Raw genomic sequence first — 20,238 nt, forward strand, 5'->3', positions numbered from 1 at the left:
CAGACGTGCACAAAATCTATACAAGTGTCTTTAGGAGGTATCATCTTTAAAAGCTGTAATTTCCACTAGGTTTCTTGCATTGGAAATCTCCTTCCTTTTAGTTCTCTAAGGCTTGTCTTTGGCAACATAAGAAGTACCTGCATAGAAAGACATAAGCCTTGCCTATGCAAAGGGAAATACTGTATTTAAGAGAAAATGTGGCTATGATCAAGAAAAAAAAAAGATTCTTTTCTTCTCCATGTTCCAATCTAAAGGAAGAGGTTTCATCCTGGTTTTCATTTTGTGTTCATCACATGAATTCCAGTTTTCTTAAAGTGTTCTGGATTCGAGCTTGGTTGACAAGCAAGTTCACACAGGGCACAGTCTTTCACGAATCTCTTCCCCAGAGACACAAAACAGGACAGGTCTCTTGTCCACATATCCAGTTTCACACTTTATTCTATCATTAGCCACTTTCATATATGCATTTCTTTTACTGTGTTTCATCTCTCAGCTATCAAAGAGTAGAGCCATTGTTTAGGGGAAAGGCATAAGGACTGTGTTCGGGATGTGCTACGAGCAAGGCATTTGGTCATGGGTTTCTGCTAGAAGTCAGATATCTTAAGAGCAAACACCTAGGGCCAGAGCACAGACTAAAGAATCACCTTCGCTTCTTCCCAGAGGACAGTGGAAGAGTCTGATATGCATGTGTGTCTCTGTGGGGAACGTGGAGGGTGTACTTATGGGTCATTCATGACTTTGCAGTCAATGGATAAAGTCGGGGAGTGGGGCAGTAGCTGATGGCTCTTTCTAGATCCCACAGGCCTCTGCATCTGTAGTCTTCCCCCGGAAGTTAGATGCAAAGTTATAGGGGGACTTCCAAGAGGATGTAACGAAGAGAGAAAAAGGGTTTCTTGCGGAATTTTGAATCTTCACGTAGAATGTGAATCTTAGCATTTGCTGGGCCAATTATTCTAGACAAGTCAATGGATTCACAGGGAGACTACAGTGCCAGGCCAAGGCCGGCTTCTGAAAGACAGAAGGACCACAGACACACATTGCAAATCAAACAAAGCTCAGCCATCTGCTTTGAGAACACTTTCACCAATCAGAACACCACTTCTCCAAACCAATTATTTGTAAAGATGATGACCAATGAGTGTTAGATTTTATAGATCCAATAAGGAAAAAAATATTTTTATTATTATCTCAATGTAATAAAAACTTTTTTTAATCTTTCGAGTGCCTCATAGGACCAAGTATTATGTTTCCTTTTTGTTTTTGTACTTTTTATATTTTTAAAATATCCTGATGTAATGTTGACTGAACTATCTTTACACCTTTTGCGCTGTGCAAAGAAATACTATTTCTCTACCCTAAGAGATCTGTTTATCTCCTCTCTGTCTACAAGGATCACTTTGAAAAAGTTCCTCTTGAATTTCTAATGGTTTGTTCATGGAATACAGAATATGGGAAATATATTGTAACTAGTATTATTTGAAGTTCATGTCCATATAGCCCATAGAAGCCAGAATTCTGGGCTGGAAATGGATATATTTTTGGACAGTGGGGAGGGGAATTTCACTACACAGACTAGCTGTGAACTTCCAAATCCTTTCATCTCATTGGCCATGTGGCTGTGCATGCTTTAGAAATCCTACTTGAAGAGTCTGTTTGCAGAAGAGTTGATGCTCCTTGGTTTCCCAGTGAACTTGACCCCTCCCTGGATGGATCCACTCATTCAACCAAATGTATTGTTTGCCTCAGGCATATTTTTTCATAGCTGGGGAAGAATCACTAGGACACACTAGCCAGCAGGCCATAAATGGAAGGGCACAACACAAAGCCAAGCAGTTTTAACACGCTAATCCTCAGCCCTCTGCATAGTCTAGTGACTGTATACGAAGGGATCTGCCCAGAGATATTCCAGGAACTTACATTGGAAATCCCTGCAGAATCTCGTGATAATCATGGCCTACTAGTTGTGGAGTTATGAACAAAAAAAAAGTAGTTGGGTGCCAGTAGCTCACACCTATAATCCTAGCTACTCCATAGACCCAGATCTGTGAGCCAAGGTTCAAAGAGAACCTGGCGCAGAAAATTCCAATTCATTCCAATTCATCAGCAGAATGCTGAACTGGAGATATGGCTCAAGTGCTAGAGTGCCAGCTATAGCATTATAAAGCAAGCAACCAGAGTGCTAAGCCCTGAGTTTAGCCCTGGTACTGGCCTCCAAAATCAAAACAACAAGCGAACAAACCCAAAATACAAATAAGCTACTCTGAGAATCAGCTACCCACCAGCCAGGGTTGCTTTTGACCATCCATCCCATTGCAGATTGTGCTTCAACAAATCACTAAACTGCGGGTAACAAAAATTCAGGGTCTCTTCCCTTCAAAGTCAGTTGAAACTCCATGTCATCCTTAAACTCCAAAGGCCGGAGAGCTGACTACACTGAGCAGGGATGACATTTGGTACATGTATTGTAGGGAAGTTTAATAGCTCTGTAGCCTAAAGGTTGATGGACTCTTAGCCTTTGGTCACTCAGCAACACAATGAGGCAGATCAAAGCAACATGAGCAAGATTGTTAAATCCATCCTTATTTCAAGTGGCGTAAGCAAGAGCCAGTGGCAAAGGTCTCTGCCACCTCATATTCTTAAAGTCATTAAGACACCTGTAAATGTAGGGCTAGAAACTCAATACGGATTTCCTCTGAGCCTTGGAAAAGTAAAAGGCCAGCAACTGGACCAAGTTGAACAAGATTTGCATTCTTTCTTACACTTTCCTAGCTCTCTCAGCCATGTAGCCCTTGTCATCAAGACAATACATTCAACCCAGTCACAGGGAATAGTATCGTGTGTGTGTGTGTGTGTGTGTGTGTGTGTGTGTGTGTGTGTGTGTGTGATGTCAGCACCATATGTGTTGAGTTTAATGTTGAGCTGTAGCAAGCTGGCGACCTTCCCCTCTTTGCTTGTAAAGAAGACAACCAAATGCTCTTCGGAGAGCAACCCCGCGTGGTAAGGCAGTATTCTCCTCCTTGCTGTCTTCTTTGGAACAGTTCAACTGCAGAAATGTCAGATGGAGGGTTTTGGGGTTTTTTTGTGTGTGTGTGCTTTCTTGGTTTTGTTTTCTTTTGTAAGTAACACACCACAACCTTGGCTTTCTCCGACACAGAACACTTCTTCAGTTGTTGTGGAGTTCCCTCTTGCTATATCTTCTATGCAATTCCTTTTCTAACAAATCGCTGGCAGGGAGGAGAATCGCTCCTGGCCACTCCCTCCATCGCCTGGCTGTTTGTGTGGAGGTGGGGATACCAGCTCTGGTAGGCCTCTCTTCTCTCCCTGGCTGCCTCACCCGATTTTTCCTGCAGTCCCCTTGGTTTGTAAAATTGCCTGCATTTATTCTGTCAGCCAACATGTACAAAATGTAAGAAAGAATTTTTAAACCGGTAATAAATTATATTTATAAGCAAAGCCGAGTGCTCCTCCCTTGTGCCTTCCTGACCTAGTCCTGTCCTATTAGGAGTCAGCACATAGGTAGGTGCTTATGGCAATCGCCCTCCAAAACAGGATGGAGTCCCGGACAGTGTTTTGCCAATATCACTGATACCACTAGGAATATCTACCCACATGACAAGACAAGGAAGTGTTTATGGTAAACAGAGTAATTTATTTGAAAGTGAAAGGAGTCCACAGTAAGAGAAAGTAGCAAAGCTTTCAGGAGAGGGGTCGAGAGGAGTCCAGTGGAGTCCGCTGGAGGTACAGGGTTCCTCCCATTGGCTTTACAGATTGTTTGATGCTTTATGCAAATACCACCCTGGCTCTTTTCTTTGGTGGAGCAAGCACCCAGGTCACTATGGGAAGAAGCATTTCAGCAAGAGCACAAAGCACTGTGGGAACAAAAGACATGGTGAAGAACATGTTATTGGCCACATGTTATATCTGCCACGTTTTATCGCTACATATCACTTCCACTTTCTCTCATCAATGTATTAAGACTCATCTAAGATCGGAAACAGGTGCTTGGATCCATCCACCTCCAGAGATTCTGGTTACTTCAGATCTGGACATAGCCTGAATACTGAGGGTGGAAGGCTCACAGATTAATTAAAAGAACCTGTCCTAGGCTGGGCAGCTGTGGCTCATCTTGTAATTCTAGCTACTCAGGAGGCTAAGATCTAAGGTTGTAGTTCAAAGCCAATCCAGACAAGAAGTCCGTGAGATTCTTATCTCCAAGTAAAAGCTAAAATGCTAGAAGTACAGTTGTGGCTCAAGTGGTACAGCACTAGCCTTGAGGAAAAGAACAGCCAGGATCTGACTTTAAGCCTCAGGACAAGGTCTAAAAAAAAACAGAAAAAAAATGTCTTAAGACATTTGCATCAAAGGAGCTTATGAACAGCACGAAGGCTTGCCCCAAAGGTTTGGTCTTATAAAGTGTGCTGATAACTGCTTTTACAGGTTGGACAGTCGTGGTGAGTTCTTGACTCAGTCAAAACTGGATGTGGTGCAGGACCCAGGCACTCCTGGAGGTCAACCAGGAGAAGGCTTGGGTGTGAGTTGGAGAGGAGCAGTGACACCCAGGGCTCCCTCAAGTCTCCTCAAGACCACGTGTCCTTGCCCCTGTGCTCAGCCGGAATGACCACAGAGCCCCAACAACTGCGCCATCGGGGCTGCAAACCAAGTCTCCTGAGGTTGCCAACTCAAATGTTTGTGCAGGGAAGGAATGAAAAATACATAAACTAAAACCTGGGTAGAATCAATGTGAGGGCTCTGTCTGAAAGCATGAATATTCTATTAAGAAGCAAACAAGGCTCTGATTCACACACACACACACACACACACACACACACACACACACACACACGTAGATGCACGCAGCTCATTACCAACCCCGATCTTTTCATTAGAGTTTGCATAGCTGGAAATTCTGCTGAGAATGCTACTGTATGTGGAGGAATGTTCATTTTCAAGGCCAAGTCCATGAGTGAGCAGCCCTGATGAGCTGAGTTTACTGGACAGTTCTGAGACTCTCGTGGTTCGCTTGGTGCCAGTGTCAGGCACCAGGCAGAGCCTCAGCCCGAGTCCCTTCAGCTGGGTTCCGATCAGCACTTAAGGAAGGAATTACTTGCTAGAAACACAAGTTCTTTGGGGGAACAGGGATATCTGTACTTTGTTGCTGTCACAGAGAAGACAATCAATCCTGTCAGGTATAAAGTTGTCAAAACCAAGAGAAACACGTGCTTTGCTCTTCTAGATTTTACTGTCTGTTTTTGGTCCTGTAAGAAGCTTGCCCTGCACAATGCCATGCAGAGTAGGGTCCGTGCATGGCAGGAGAGGTCTTCCAACAGCAAGCCTAGCATGTTCCCAACAGTGTTTGCATTATGTCTGATAAAGCGAATGTCATTTCTTTTTGTCAGTTGTGGGGCTTTGAACTTGGGGCCTGGGTGCTATCCCTGAGCCTCTTTGGGCTCACGGCTAGCGCTCTACCACTTAAGCCACAGCTCCAGTTCCAGTTTTTGAGTGGTTCATTGGACGTAAGAGTCTCGCGGGGACTTTTCTGCCCACGGCTGGCTTTCAAACCGCGATCCTCAGCTCTCAGCCTCTTGAGTAGCTGAGATTACAGGTGTGAGCCACCAGCACCTGGTGTTAATGTCATTTTAAAAGGTTATTTTTATGTACTTTTACTCTGACCTGGAGGGGGAGGGAAGCCATCAAAGATGGCACACATTCAGATCATTTGTTCTTCATGAGCCAAGGAAGTGGAGGTCGGTATTTTTACCCCATCTTGTCGGTGAGATTGGGGCTGACAGGTAACGTAGTTCAGCATAACAGAAAAAGAAAATGAGAGGATTTCTAAGTCAGCCTGAGCCCCATTAGTGCGGCAAGCTCTCCTGCACAAAGTGCAGTGGGTTAGAACATAGCCAATCCCAAACCTCTCACTCCTTCAGTCCTAAATTAAAACCACTCTGGGTAGTAGCTGAAATTCGTCAGAATCCCATCCTCTGACCTACTTAGTTCCTGTCTTTCTTAGCAGCTTCCTCTCGTAGGCTCCTGCTCTACTCTGGTCAATATCACCAGCCCTTTGGTGATAGTCATTCTTAATTTCCATGATGCATTGCCTCTTTCCACTAATAAACTCCAATCCTAAATTAACTGAATTGGTGTTGTCATTATGCCTGTGTTTGAGCTTGCTGATAGAAAAATAAAATCACATGGGGTGCTGGTGGCTTGCACCTATAATCCTAGCTTCTCAGGAGGCTGAGATCTAAAGATCATGGTTTGAAGCCAGCCCAGGCAGGAAAGTCTGTGAGACTCTTATCTCCAATTAACCACCAGAAAACCAGAAGTGGTGCTGTGGGTCAAAGTGGTAGAGTGCTAGCCTTAAGCAAAAGAACTCAAGGACAGTATGCAGGCCCCAAGTTCAAGCCCCACGACTAACAAAAAAAAAAAAAAAAAAAAAAAAAAGGAAGAATGAAAGAAGAAAATCACAACCTGCAAAAAGAAAGGGGGGACACTGAATTTTGTAACCATTTTCAACAGTTGGGCACTTACCACATGTTTAAGTGCAAACATTTCACGTTCAGAACAGCTCCATGTGGTAGATATTACCATTATTCTCTCTGCAAGAAGATGGAACATTCCTCCCCACTTCAGGCTTAGGGAAGAGGGAGTGTCAATTTACAGACAGGTTCTGGGCTACTGTGAGACACAGTTTAGTAAGAATAACTTAAACTGGTCTTCAGTCATTGCCCATAAGCACTGGTTGGGCTTCCCCAGTCCGTTGTAATTTTCCATGGACCAACTGTACTCCATTTCTTTCCAACCACCCACTGCTCTGCCTTCCCCTCAGCCTCCCGTGACTACTAAGAGGACAGAAGCGGTGGGATCATTCCTTTTGCCCTCTACATGTTCACCCTCACCTGAGCCCTCTCCATTGCCACCCTCCTCCCCTCCCCCATTAACATGTGATATTGTCAAAGGAAAACAAAAGGCACAACTATAAGACCACATACAATCGCAATCGTGTTTTCTCTAAGGGATGAATGACACCATTTTATTTAGGGGAATGTTTAAACAAAGCCATATACAATTTGTAACAAATACAATAGTTTGTTCCCTAGTCCTGAATAATTACAGTATGTACAAATTCCATAAGGCACAGGTTCCCCAAAAGAACACAAGGGAGACTTCTTTCGAAACAGACACACAATAAAACCCTTAGATAGTACCAACTTTTCTCCACCAAATATTGCATTTTCATTTGTTCATTTTACAAAAGGAATCATAATTGCTTTTGATGTAACCCTTTTCCGTTTGCTCTGTCCTGAGACCAAGTTTCCTAAGGAGATGTAATTAATTATTGGACACGTTCAAGCTTTAAGAATCATCCTTCTTTCACTGCCTATCCACCTACAAGCGAAGAAGAGCCAGGGCAGACTAACAACATAAAACTCCTCATGAATATGCACGACTCAAGAACATGAAATTCCATCATTATTAAGTACTTGCTATACTTGACTACACACCAACTGAAATGTGTCAAAGGACTCCCTGTAAATTAAAAAAAAAGACCTCAGCATGTTTTCTGAGGGATGGAAATAGAATGGGCACCACTGACATGAGCAATGCTTTGCTGGAGATCAAAGGTCTGTCTCCTCACACACAAGCTCATAGCTCTTTACTTGTGGTGGAAAACCTGATATACCTCCATAAATAAATATTATGCTTCATCTAGTGCTTTATCATCCATATATTTTACTCTCTAATCCACAGAATGGAGTTGTGCCAGACTCCAAACTGAACACAATATTTACATATACATCTATATTTATATAATATATATACATATGTAAGCTATAAACCTGAACATCTCAGCATACAAAGCTTATCTAACAACTAATAACTTAGGAGTCCATTGAAGGCAAAGGGGTGAGAAGAAAATCTTAGTCTTTTGAGAGTAAGCAATGAGCTACACCACTAAATTCCAGGTTCTCAACTTATTGAAAGCTCTAACAAAAATATTAATAAAATTCACTTCTGAGCTGCTACAAAATTTGAAATCAAAGGATTACTGAGATGTGAGTAGTTGGTCTTTAAAGACAATTTCCTTTTATCTAGTAGCAAGATAAAGAGAAAATGAAAATGTAATCACAAATAAATTTTTATTGAATGACATACTTGCTACATGGGTCACTTCTGATATCTTGAGAAGAATTCTAAATTTTTAATAATGAAATATTCAAGTTGCAGATTAGAATGCAGGCTATCAATTTTCCCCAAAGCAACCAAATGAATGATGTAGAAGAAATTTGGATACCATTCTAACTTCCTTCCAGATCTTCATTAGAACCCTAGAAATCTTGTTTACTTTTGCCACAAAACATTCTGATTTGAATTTATTCATGTGCAGTAGGTTACCAAAAAGTTAACAAAGTACTATCTTAACAAAACATTGAGACAAAAAACTCAACCATCGGGCTGGGGATATGGCCTAGTGGCAAGAATGCCTGCCTCGGATACACGAGGCCCTGGGTTCGATTCCCCAGCACCACATATACAGAAAACGGCCAGAAGCGGCGCTGTGGCTCAAGTGGCAGAGTGTTAGCCTTGAGCGGGAAGAAGCCAGGGACAGTGCTCAGGCCAAGGCCCAGGACTGGCCAAAAAAAAAAAAAAAAAACTCAACCGTATTAAAACACTAATTTATGCCAATTAACTGGCATAAACACTTCCTGATTTGTAGGTGACCTGAAATTTCTCTCCCAGGATCAATTAACACACTTAGTTCTGCCCATATAGTCTTTCTAAACTATCATATATTCTTTCTAAACTATCACCAAGGATATAATTTGACACAGAGGAATGAACTTTTGTATTGGTACTGAGGTGACTTTAGTATCAGTAAGAGCAGGGTTGTGACTGCAAATTATATCTGAAATGATCTGTTTTGACTCTTTGTTCCATTGTGCCAGTACTGGGGCTTGAATTCAGGGCCTGGGTGCTGTCCCTGAGCTTAAGCCATACTCCATTTCCAGCTTTTTGCTGATCAGTTGGAAATAAGAGTCTCTGGGGCTTTTCCTGCTCAGCAGGCTTCGAACTGTGATCTTCAGATCTCAGCCTCCTGAGTAGCTAGGATTTTAAATGTGAGCCACCATTCAAAAACTGAGAAATTCTTAATCCTCAAGAAATCCTTAATGATTTTCAAGCGGCAAGCACCGCTCACAATACTGCCATATAATGTCTAGATGAACAAGGCACACCTGCAGTCTACTTCAGAAGAGAGGAGTGATTTTCTCATTTTCCTGCAATTGTCCCTTTTTCAAAAGTTCTCCATCTTTCAGGCACCCAGTGGTGAAATATGTTAGAAAACACTGCCCCCTGGCGTATTCTGGTGGCAATGACTTCTTTAAGGCCCAGGGCAAAGAACTTGCAAAAGCCTTGCTAACCACTACAGAATGTCTAAACAGCATACAAAAACCACAGTAAGGAAATGAATAGAGTTGGGAGAGATGTGTATTATATTTCTGTTGCTGAGGAATATTGTCCCTATTAGTGATTTTGTTGTATGTTATTCAAAAGCTAAAAGTCTTAGAGAATTAAGTGAAGAGATGTTTTGTATAAGTGCTACAGAGAAGAAAATAAATAAATTAATGAAGTAGTAAGTAGTATGTCATGAAAACAAAATGAGTCAGCCTTCTTACAGTGTGAAATGATCCCTTAAGATTTGCGTATTACATCCATATCTATTCTAGAACAACAAATACCAGTAGCCATATTATTTTTACTAACTCTCTTCTACTAGTCCATCTTCACCTTATATTTATCTTTTTTCTTTTTTTTGGTTGGTCGTGGAGCTTGAACTCACAGCCTGGATGCTGTCCCTAAGCTCTTTTGCTCAAGGCCAGTTTGAGCCATAGCGCCACTTCCTGTTTTCTGGTAATTAACTGGAGAGAAGAGTCTCAGAAACTTTCCTGCCGGGGCTGGCTTTGAACCATGATCCTCAGATCTCAGCCTCCTGAGTAGCTAGGATTATAGGCATATGCCACTGCTGCCTTGCTTATCTATTTTTTTAATGAAGATTTATTGAAATTAACCTGAAGGATACTTCCCCTGTATCATTTAATTCAGGTAACAAAAATAAAAAGCAACAATAGAAGAAACCATCTGTATCTATACAAAATAAGATGTCTGCACATCATTCCTTGTGCTTCTGAGATTAGATCTGTTGCATATATAACAAATAAGCCAGCCTCAACTCCTTGTTTAATGGCATGTCCTTCTTACAACACAAGAGCAAATTATCTTAAAGCACCTTGTCTTTAACACAACCCCTGGCAATTTCATTGAATATTGATCTTCTGCTTTTTGAGATCACAAGCACGCACAGGTCAATTCTCTGCCCATTAAAAGGAAGAGGTGGGGAAAAAAGGCTTTGCTTGTATTTAATGGGGGGGAAAGGGGGGGAATTTATGGTGAAATATCTGCTTAACACAAACTGAAACAGAAATTGTTGTAAAGAACACCCATCAAGCTTTCTGTTACAGTCACAAAACCTTCCCTTGTTCCACATATTCCGGGGCTGTAGGAGTGGTTTCAGACAGGAGGAACGGGTACCCGTGTGCTCTCACAGTGCCTTGGGAGCCTCAGTGGCAGGGCCGGCAAAGTGGTGTGAAGCGTGAAGCTAGTGGGAAGGGCACTGGGGAAAATGAGACTACCTTTTGGGTTGTAGAATGCAATCCTATCTTATCAATGGAGAGCATACTTTCTCTTCCAACGGGGTTTCTGGGAAGAATTTCTGTTCTTATTTAAGCTATCATTGTATAAACCTTAAAACAGCTACATCTGTTTCATTTTGGCAAAATTAAAGCATCTTTTTTTCTTTTTAATGGCAATCCCAAAATACAGGGCTTTCTTAGAAAGCAGCATGCATCGTATCTTGAACAGAGCACCCAAGCAGTGTCTCCCTCCTACAGACAAGGATGAGTCTGTATATCCGGGCACTTCTCAGGGCCTGTCTGGGTTGCTCCAGGAGACATGGGTCAGACTTCCCTGGCAAGCAAAGTGGTGTTCAAAGCTCACAGTGTGGATGCCTCTGGAATATTTTTTTGGCTCTGCCCACAAGAAGAGAGTATCTGTCGGCCTTCCACAGAAATGCTTCTTCGTCTCACATCAGAGCTTAATGTCCTGGGACTCTGACATTTTGGCGAGGGTTTTCTTAACCCGCAGAGCTGTCAGCCTGGAGGCAGGGTTGTGAGCCCAGCATTCAGTCATGAGTTTCCCCATCTGCCTCAGACACTGTGAAAGAGAAAAAGGAGCATTCACTAATGTCAGAAGAACATATTTGCCTGCAAGGCTAGCCCCTCAAATTTGGCTTTGGGTTGGGGGTTTATGAAGTCTCAATGGATTGTCCAAAGTACCCCTTAACACCATGTCGAAATGAGATTCCCTAAAAACTCCTTTTCATGCAAACTGGTAGGGACCCAGACAGATTTTCAGGTCTTCCTGTAACAGTAAGCAAGTGGTTTGCTGATTCTACTTACACTTTGGTAGTCAAAAGCAACACCTTCATTTTATTAAATTTAGTTATTTTTCAGACAGCATCTCACATTTTTTTCCTGAAGTGAGCCATAGACTGAAACTCTCCTACCTACACCTCCAGTGTGGCTGGAAGCACAGGTGTGAACTGCCAGTTCCAATTTTTTTTTCAGATACAATGTTATAAATATTTTTACTGGGTTCACCTCAAACTATGATCCTAGTAATCTCAAGTAGGTACTACAGATATAAGCCACAGTGCCTAGCCTTAGAAGGGTGTTTTTGAAGATTGTCTTAGCAAATAGGAAAAAATCCAAAGAATCTGTATTGCACTCCATAATCCCAGGTTATTTTTTTTAACACTAAGTAACTGTAAACATTTTATCTAATTCGGTACTACTCAAACAAACATGGCAATTCATAAATCACAGCAAATGAGCATAACACTTGGCCATTTTACAATATTAATGATCTGTACATAACTTTGCTAAAACTTTCTCTTGTCTTTCCTGTGATACATCAATTGCTGGTCTTCTTGTTGAAAAGCACAAAATTCCCTTCTCTAGAAATCCTCAGTGAAGGACTGTCAAATCATATTGACATTCACCTAAGGCTCTGTGCATTTGTCTGCAGTGGGTTTGGTGCAGGTTTGGTAAGAACCTTTTGTCCTTCTTTGACTGGGCATCCAACTCATTTAGAATGTTCCCACCTATCAGAAGACTTTCAGTGTGGACGCATCAGAGGTCACAGTGGTTCAAGTGAGCCACAGGTCGGAGTCAAGTGTTAGGAAAGGCAAGGCCTACCCAAATCACTTCCACCTGCCCGACAGCTTGTTTGCAAGCTTAATTGGTTTTCAACACAGTCCTTAGAAGCAAACTGAAGGCAGATGCGTTCAAATCATAGCCAAGACACACAGCATAATTGACCAGTTTCACCAGGCCAACCTAAATTACTTCATACATTGAAACCTCCGCTATTCAGGCTCCTACATTTTACTCTCATCAAAATGCCAGAACAATATACTTGGGTGTATAATTTTTTTAAAGACACAGAGGAAGAAATAACAGTATTTATGCAAATGAAAAGAAGAAAATCTAACATGTGGGCTTAATGTTGACTTGTTTAGTATATTTTGGAAACAGTAAAATGAAATTGGGGGGTGGGGAGGGGAATGAAAGGAACAGATTTGCCCTACCACACAGATTTACTCCATATACGTTACTGCGATGAGGCAAAACACCATCTCCACCAAAATAAAGAAGCATTTCGGTAGTGAGTATTCTGAGTGTTGGCAATGAGGAAAAGTCCCTTCAGAAGCCACGTGGTTAGGTCCCGTCTTACCTCATCGCTGCTCCAGCGGTTGGGGAAGGAGGGGCGGAGCTTCTTAAGGCACACGATCTCTCTCATGTCCTCATAAGAGGGGTCACTGGGTACCAGGTCATGATAGGGGAGCTGGTACTCTTCTACTATACCTGAAAATATGTTTCTATTATCATCATCATCATCATTATTATTCTATTATTATCATTATTGTTATTTTTCAATGTAATACAAGAGTGTTCTCCCAGGAAATAGCTGTCAATATTAAAACCACAAGTCCAAGCTGACAAGCACAAAGTCAACTTTGGAAAACGGACCTCCATTCATGCTTAATGTAATTTAGAAAGCGTGGTTAGGAAAATATGTGAAAAATGCTATCACAAGTCTTCATGTCTTTTTTTTAATGTCCAAAGGCTAAGTTAAATGAGCACCTCCAATTTATTTCTAATTTAATCAAAGCCAAACTTAAAAAGAAAACCCGCACTAAATCTCAATGTAAATTTGTTAGGCACATGGCAACTTTGTATTTTCTGCTATGTCAGTCGCTGGTGCATGAGATTATGAATACTATATTTTGGGGAGCACATCCTGTCGGAACAAAATGTCAGATTCATATTTTTCTGATTAATAAAAAGAAGCAGTTTTTGCACAGGAACTGCTCGGAAAATTATATAGACCAAAAGTACTAAGCATGATAGATTTTTTTTTTACATTAAAAAGACGGATTTATATTTTCTTCTTTGAATTTTCTAATTCTATTTCGTTTCACATTTTCTAATAGCCCATTTCTACTTTTTTCCTTCTGCCCTTTAAGAAGGTAGGCTGTTTGTGTCTTCTTTTTAACTTCTTCTGAAGCAGTAATTCTTTTTTTTGCGGGGGGGGGGGGGCAGTCCTGGGGCTTGGACTCAGGGCCTGAGCACTGTCCCTCGCTTCTTTTTGCTCAAGGCTAGCACTCTGCCACTTGAGCCACAGCGCTACTTCTGGCCGTTTTCTGTATATGTGGTGCTGAGGAATCTAACCCAGGGCTTCATGTATAGGAGGCAAGCACTCTTGCCTCCTAGGCATATGCCTCCTAGGCCATATTCCCAGCCCTGAAGCAGTAATTCTAAGTGATCTCTCTTCACAAGTGATAAGAGGGCCATGTTCTGAACAATCTTTCCACATTCGATGCCATACTTTTTAGATAGTTCAGGTTTTTGCCTGTGCAGAAATCAACAAGTTGATAAATTATACACAACATCATTAAAGTCATTGGAGAAATGCTCTGGCCAGATCTGGGGTCTGTATTATGCCTTTACTTATCAACAAAAACTCATATAAAATCATATAGAACCAGCGGGTCAAAGGTTTTCTCAGATTATTTCAACCCATCAGTGGCTCAACATCTATGATTATCTGATGTCACCACAGAACACAATCCTATGCATTACTTATAGCTATATTTCCTTTTGTTGTGTTTCATTATCTCAGTATATGATAGACAGATAAATAGATGATAGATAGATAGATAGATAGATAGATAGATAGATAGATAGCCAAGCCCAACACACATGAGTTCTAAGATGTCTCTTCATTTGTTTTTCCTCTCAAACTCTCAGTGCCACTACCTAGATGGACAGTGAGGTAAATTACCACAGATACAGAAAAGGCCAACCACAGAAAATTATGGATCAATCAAATTTGGGCTTTGAACTATAGCCCTTACTTCTTTCACTTTATCATGTAACACAATCATCAAAAACTTACAGACAGGGCTAGGAATGTGGCTTAGCAGTAGAGTGCTTGCCTAGCATGCAGGAAGCCCTGGGTTCGATTCCTCAGTACCACATAAACATAAAAAAGTTGGAAATGGCACTGTGGCTCATGTGGTGGAGTGCTAGCCTTGAGCCAAAGGATGCCAAGGACAGAGCTCAGGCCCTGAGTTCAAGCCCCAGGACTGGCAAAAAAAAAAAATTCCATGCAGCCAGGAACCAATTGCTCATGCCTGTAGTCCTAGTTATTCAGAAAGCTAAGCTCTGAGTATTGAAAGCCAGAAGAGGAAGAAAAGTCCCCAGGATTCTGTCTCCAAGTATCTATCAGAGAGTAGTCATGGCCCAAGTGGTAGAGTACCAGCCATGAGTGAGCAAGCAGAGCACAAACATGAGGCCCTGAGTTTGAGCCTCAGAATAAGGGGGGAAAATCTCATGTAAGCTGTCATTTAATTCTGGGTTTAAAATCTCCAAACTCTGATTCCCTACCATCCCCAACTTTTTTCCAAAGTTAGAAAAGCCCAAACCTGTTGTGCTCCATCACCAACCACCTGGACTAGAAAGACAAGGCCAAAAATCTTTTCACATCTTCACTACCTTTGATTTCTATAAATTTGTCTTAATAAAGTACAAATAGATAATTCAGAAACAGGCTCTTCCTTTCTTCACCAAGGAGGAAATCAAGGCACAGAGGCATCAAGATGTATTTAGGTTCATTCTTTCCTACTTCATATTTATGACACAATGTTTATTTATTTACTATCTGACTAACAAAAGCTTCTTGTATTAACTTTCTCCTGAACTTAAGAATTCTGTCAAATTCTGTCCCTTCAAAGGGGCAGACTGTGTTCTGCTTAATATTGCTTAGCAGAGGTTCAGAATTCTCAAGGTTAGTAGAAGTCATTTTATCACTGAAAAAAATCTTTCTGCATCTAAGAATACGAATGCTTGTCCAGTGAATGTTCCATTTCTATATTTAAAGATGAATCTATATATGTTGAAATGAAAATTAGTAAGCATTTTTAACATGATATAAGTGCTATTCATGGGATACACATGGGATGCACGTAAAAATTCATTCTTTGTGTATTCATTAAAACCTCACAACTATGTAAAGAGGATACAGTAGCACATCTCATTCTTTTTGTTTTTGTTTTTTGTTTTTTCCAGTCCTAGGGCTTGAACTCAGGTCCTGAGCACTGTCCCTGGCTTCTTTTTTCTCAAGGCTAGCACTCTGCCACTTAAGCCACAGTGCCATTTCTGGTTTTTTCTATATATGTTGTGCTGAGGAATCGAACCCAGGGCTTCATGTATACAAGGCGAGCATTCTACCACTAGGCCACATTCCCAGCCGTCACGTCTCATTCTTAAGAGAACACTGAAACAAAGGTATGCCTGAAAATAAATAGCAGGGACAAGAATAATCCCCAGTACTAGTCACATGCACACTGAAACCCAGAGCAAGTTTGAGTTTTTCTCAGGAGTTCAAACTGGCCATTATGAAGAAGAGCAGCAGTAGCAAGCTTTTGGTTTTTAATTTTATTAATTTACTTTATTGTTATTATAGAGGTCATGTGCAAAGGAATTACAATTACATTGAGTGAGGTAACGAGTACATTACCATACACTACCTTTCCTACAGTGTCTTCTGTTCTCTCATAATCTCTCCCAGTCCCTCCCTCCTGTCATCTTCACCCACAGTGGAATAGTTCACGTTCATCAGTGTCCAGTGAGCTCCACTGAGTAGCTAGCTTTTTAAATGATTATTACTATTTTCAGAATAATATACCTGCCATATTCTGTATTTGATCTGAAAGGAACCTAACATTCAGCTCCTGACTTTTAAAAAGAAGTAGGAGCGACTAGAAAACAGATTGCACAGCAGTAGTCAAAATGGTTCAAGGAATACGATTTTTGTATATTAAAGGATCTTATTAATTATAATTGGTCTTATTAGAGAGTCTTTTTTTTGGTTGCAGAAAAATCATGAACAGTAACAAATGCTGATTACTTGTTTTTTATATATAAAAAAGAACTGTTTCCAAATTGCTTTATGAGGAAGTTTTATAAATGAGAAAGAAATGAACTAAGGAATGGGTCCCCCATTTCATGTTTGTTTCCAGGGTCATGTCTGCCTAGGATGTGACAAGGGAATGGGGCTCCGGAGTTGGAAACAGGGTTCAGGTGAGCGAGAAAAGCTTCAAGGAGTAGGAAAGGGGACTGACTTGATAAATGCAGCAATTTCAGGAGGAAGACCCCAGGAGGAAGGAAAAGGAGACCACAAAGAGTAGCGGAGGGTGCTCTTTGAAAAGGCAAGGGATGGAGAATGTCTGCAAGCAAACCTTAGTGGTAGATGGAGAGAGAAGGCTGTCAAAAATTATTCTAACATGTCAACTATTTCCTGGAAAGACTCTGACTGCATCAACAGCAATAAAGGAGGAAAGGAAAGCAACCCTGATTTTAATAGGCAGAACGGCCACTTGGCACTTCTGATGAGAAAGGATTTCTAGCATCTCCTCTCGTAGCTTTACAAAGAGGTTGTCATGTCTTACCTCCTGAAACACATCTCCTAGCCACCTCCCAAAGGATGAGTCCAAAACTGTACATGTCGGCCATGATGTAAGACTGGAAGTGATTTCTATTCAAGCTCTCATCCAGCACTTCCGGCGGCATATAACGCTTGGTGCCAACTCTTGTGTTGGGTGGGATGTCAACTTCATTTGTGTCACTGAGGAAAAGGTAACGGCAAAGTGTTATCAGCATCAAAGAGGCCTAACAAAAGACAAGACATCCAGGCAATCCTTCGAACAAGCACTTTCATAAAAGGTAGATAAGATAAACTTCTCCAGAAATAAAACATTTCCTAGGGAAAACCACACACATTTCTTGCCAAAAGTTACAGGAAATAGTCATGGAATATTATGTGAAATAATTAAATGGTGCAGATGAGACTGAACAAGAATGAAGTTGCAACATACAAAGGCTTCTGCCTACAAGGTCAAAATTAAAATTATATTGCTAAATATCTTTAAAAATACCTTCCCTCCCTCTGTATTTTAGATACCACATAGCTGTTTGTCTGAGAGAGTTTTGTGTTTGGAAGTTTTTGTTGTTGTTGTTGTTCTGCAGTGCTGGGATATAAGCCAGGGACATCGATATACAAGAAAGCACTCTATCACAGATCTACCAGCCTGAGACAGCATTTGGTGTTGTTTTGTTTTGTTTTGTTGCCAGTCCTGTGGCTTGGACTCAGGGTCTGAGCACTGTTCCTGACTTCTTTTTTCTCAAGGTAGCAATCTACCACAGTGCCACTTACAGCTTTTTCTGTATATGTGGTGCTGAGGAATTGAACCTAGGGCTTCATGTATGCTAGGCAAGCACCTGAGACATTGTATTTTATCCCTAGAAATGTTCTTCACTTTCATCCTATTTGTTCTTTTTCTTTTTAAATAGTTGTACAAAGGAGTTGCCATTTAACAAAACAGTTAATTAACACAATGCATCTTGATCAGTCACCCATTTCAATGAGACAGTATTTTTTAAGCAAGACATCATAAGACCTCGTTTTAACTATCTTAAAAAACATAGTAAAGTGATAGATAAAAATTTGCAAGTACTTTATTTTGACAAGAAAGGAACAAAATTAAAAGTTCCTTATTTTCACTATTGTTTCATGGAACAAATGGCCTTGTGTGCCGGTGTGTGCCCACGTGCTCATACTGGGGCTTGAACTGGGTGCTATCCCTTAGCTTTGCACTCAAGGCTGGTGCTCTACCATTTAAGCTACACCTCCACTTCTGGCTTTTTTTTCTGGTTAATTAGAGATAAGAGTCTCACACATTTTCCTGCTTGGGCTGGCTTCAAGCTGCGATTGTCAGACCTCAGCCTTCTGAGTAGGTAGGATTACAAGCAGAAGGCACTGGTACCCATCTTATAGTTTTGTTTAAAAAGGAGGAAAGGAATACCTCCAACTTCATTGAAATTTCAACTCCCGGTTGACTTTTTATTGCTTTTAGTGGACTGAGGGGAAATGAACCCTGGAGGATAAGGTCATAAATGGCAGCCTCCACTTCAGTGCTAGGTGAGCTGTGACCAGTGGTCTGAGTCCACATTGGCAAACCACTGAACCACTGGGCTGAAAGGTAAGACATAAGATTCCCTCAGGTCCTGGTATGTATGCCATGCATGCTTATTTAGTGCATGAAAGTAAAGAAATAAAGATGAAATGCCACTACTCTCAAGTTGATCAGTGGAAGAAACTATTAAAGAGAAATGTATAGAAACTCTTTAAGACAAAGATTCGAGAAATTCTTGGATAATCTTCAAATATCTGTCATAAGCATTTAGTATGTTCTTAAAGAGGAAAACTCCAATCCATTTTCACCCACAATGTGTCTTGTACACACATAAGGAAACAATGAACTTTAGATGAAAACAGGAAAATGCCTATTTACAATGATCTTCCTTATAAGAAAATTTAAAGACAAAGAAATTTTATTCTCTGATATATACGCCATAAAATGAGACAGGCCCATGAGAATTTGGTGGAACAAGTTAATTTTGTAAAAGATTACTATGAACCAAATGGCAAATGCCTTTAGCACTATATTTTGACAACAAGCATGTTAATTATAATTAATTTGTGTTTAATCTATAAATATACTCTAAAATGTAGAGCTTGGCCCCTTCTCAGGCAAGTTTCCATGCTTGAAAGGAATTAAACTGCATTCTTCTACTTTTCTGTGACATCGTTTTCCTTGCTCTCAAATATTGACAGAAAAAAATGAGCTTGTATAGAATCTTCAAGGCTCCAAATAGAAATTAAATTGACTGAACACTAGAACTCCACAAATAAAAGGAAGGAAAATAGAGTTGGTTGACCTAGGAAGAAGGGAGAGAACCAAAAGAAATGAGTCAAGAGCAAGGAAGGGAGCAGAAAAGGTCACGAGAGAGCCTTCAGCTTGTTCTAGCTTCTGTTCTAGCACAGAGGAGTAGGTAGGGGTGAGCAACAAACAAGGTTGACAGGAAAAGACGCATACCACAGAAAAGGTATGGAGGCAGAGAAAACAACTCCAAATTTACCAAATAATTATATCTATTACAGTAGCTATATTAAATGTAGACAGAGTATAAGGTGATAGCAGAAAATATAAACAGTATATTAGTTCTAACACGGGAAAGGTGAATAAAATAGGGAAGTGAACACAACCAGACTGCCATTAACTCTTTCTTTTAAAAAGAAAGACCAGAGAATAAGAAGACAAACTCCTAATATTTGTTAATATTAAATCACCAGAAGTAGCTTTTCTACAATAGTGTTTTATGTTTATAGACTCATAAATATAAATATATATTATTAGTCAAAAGATCCAAAAGAATTAGGAACGGGAAAATGTGTACATCAATTGGGCATCCATGGATCATGGAATCCTAGCTACAGAAGAATGAAACCAGAAGGACTTAAATTCCAGGTCAACCTGCCGCCCCCCCTCCCCCCCCCAAAAAAATTAGTGAGACTTCCAACTCAACTAATAGCTGTAGTGGCTTACACCTGTAATCCTAGCTATGCAAAAGGTTGAGAACAGGAGAACCATGGTTACAGCTTGGGCATAAGGTTCTGGGGACCCTATGTTGACACCTGGGCATGGTTGGCATGCAT

General features: G+C 40.8%; 1 protein-coding gene across 9 annotated transcripts in view; it reads right to left on the reverse strand.

Annotated features, from left to right (window-relative positions):
- Nucleotides 1–9,959: 9,959 nt before the first annotated feature.
- Nucleotides 9,960–20,238, reverse strand: part of Bmpr1b (bone morphogenetic protein receptor type 1B) — a 277,367-nt gene continuing 267,088 nt past the window's right edge. For all 9 annotated transcript variants that reach the window (XM_048333724.1, XM_048333730.1, XM_048333728.1 and 6 more), the window contains 3 exons: nucleotides 17,132–17,307; nucleotides 12,853–12,983; nucleotides 9,960–11,271 (listed from right to left, as the gene is read on the reverse strand). In XM_048333724.1, coding sequence (XP_048189681.1) covers nucleotides 11,146–11,271; nucleotides 12,853–12,983; nucleotides 17,132–17,307 — 433 coding nt within the window. In that variant the 3' untranslated portion in view covers nucleotides 9,960–11,145. The remainder of the gene's footprint in view (nucleotides 11,272–12,852; nucleotides 12,984–17,131; nucleotides 17,308–20,238) is intronic.

This window comes from Perognathus longimembris, chromosome 24, assembly GCF_023159225.1.
Source record: "Perognathus longimembris pacificus isolate PPM17 chromosome 24, ASM2315922v1, whole genome shotgun sequence".
Classification (NCBI taxonomy): domain Eukaryota; kingdom Metazoa; phylum Chordata; class Mammalia; order Rodentia; family Heteromyidae; genus Perognathus; species Perognathus longimembris.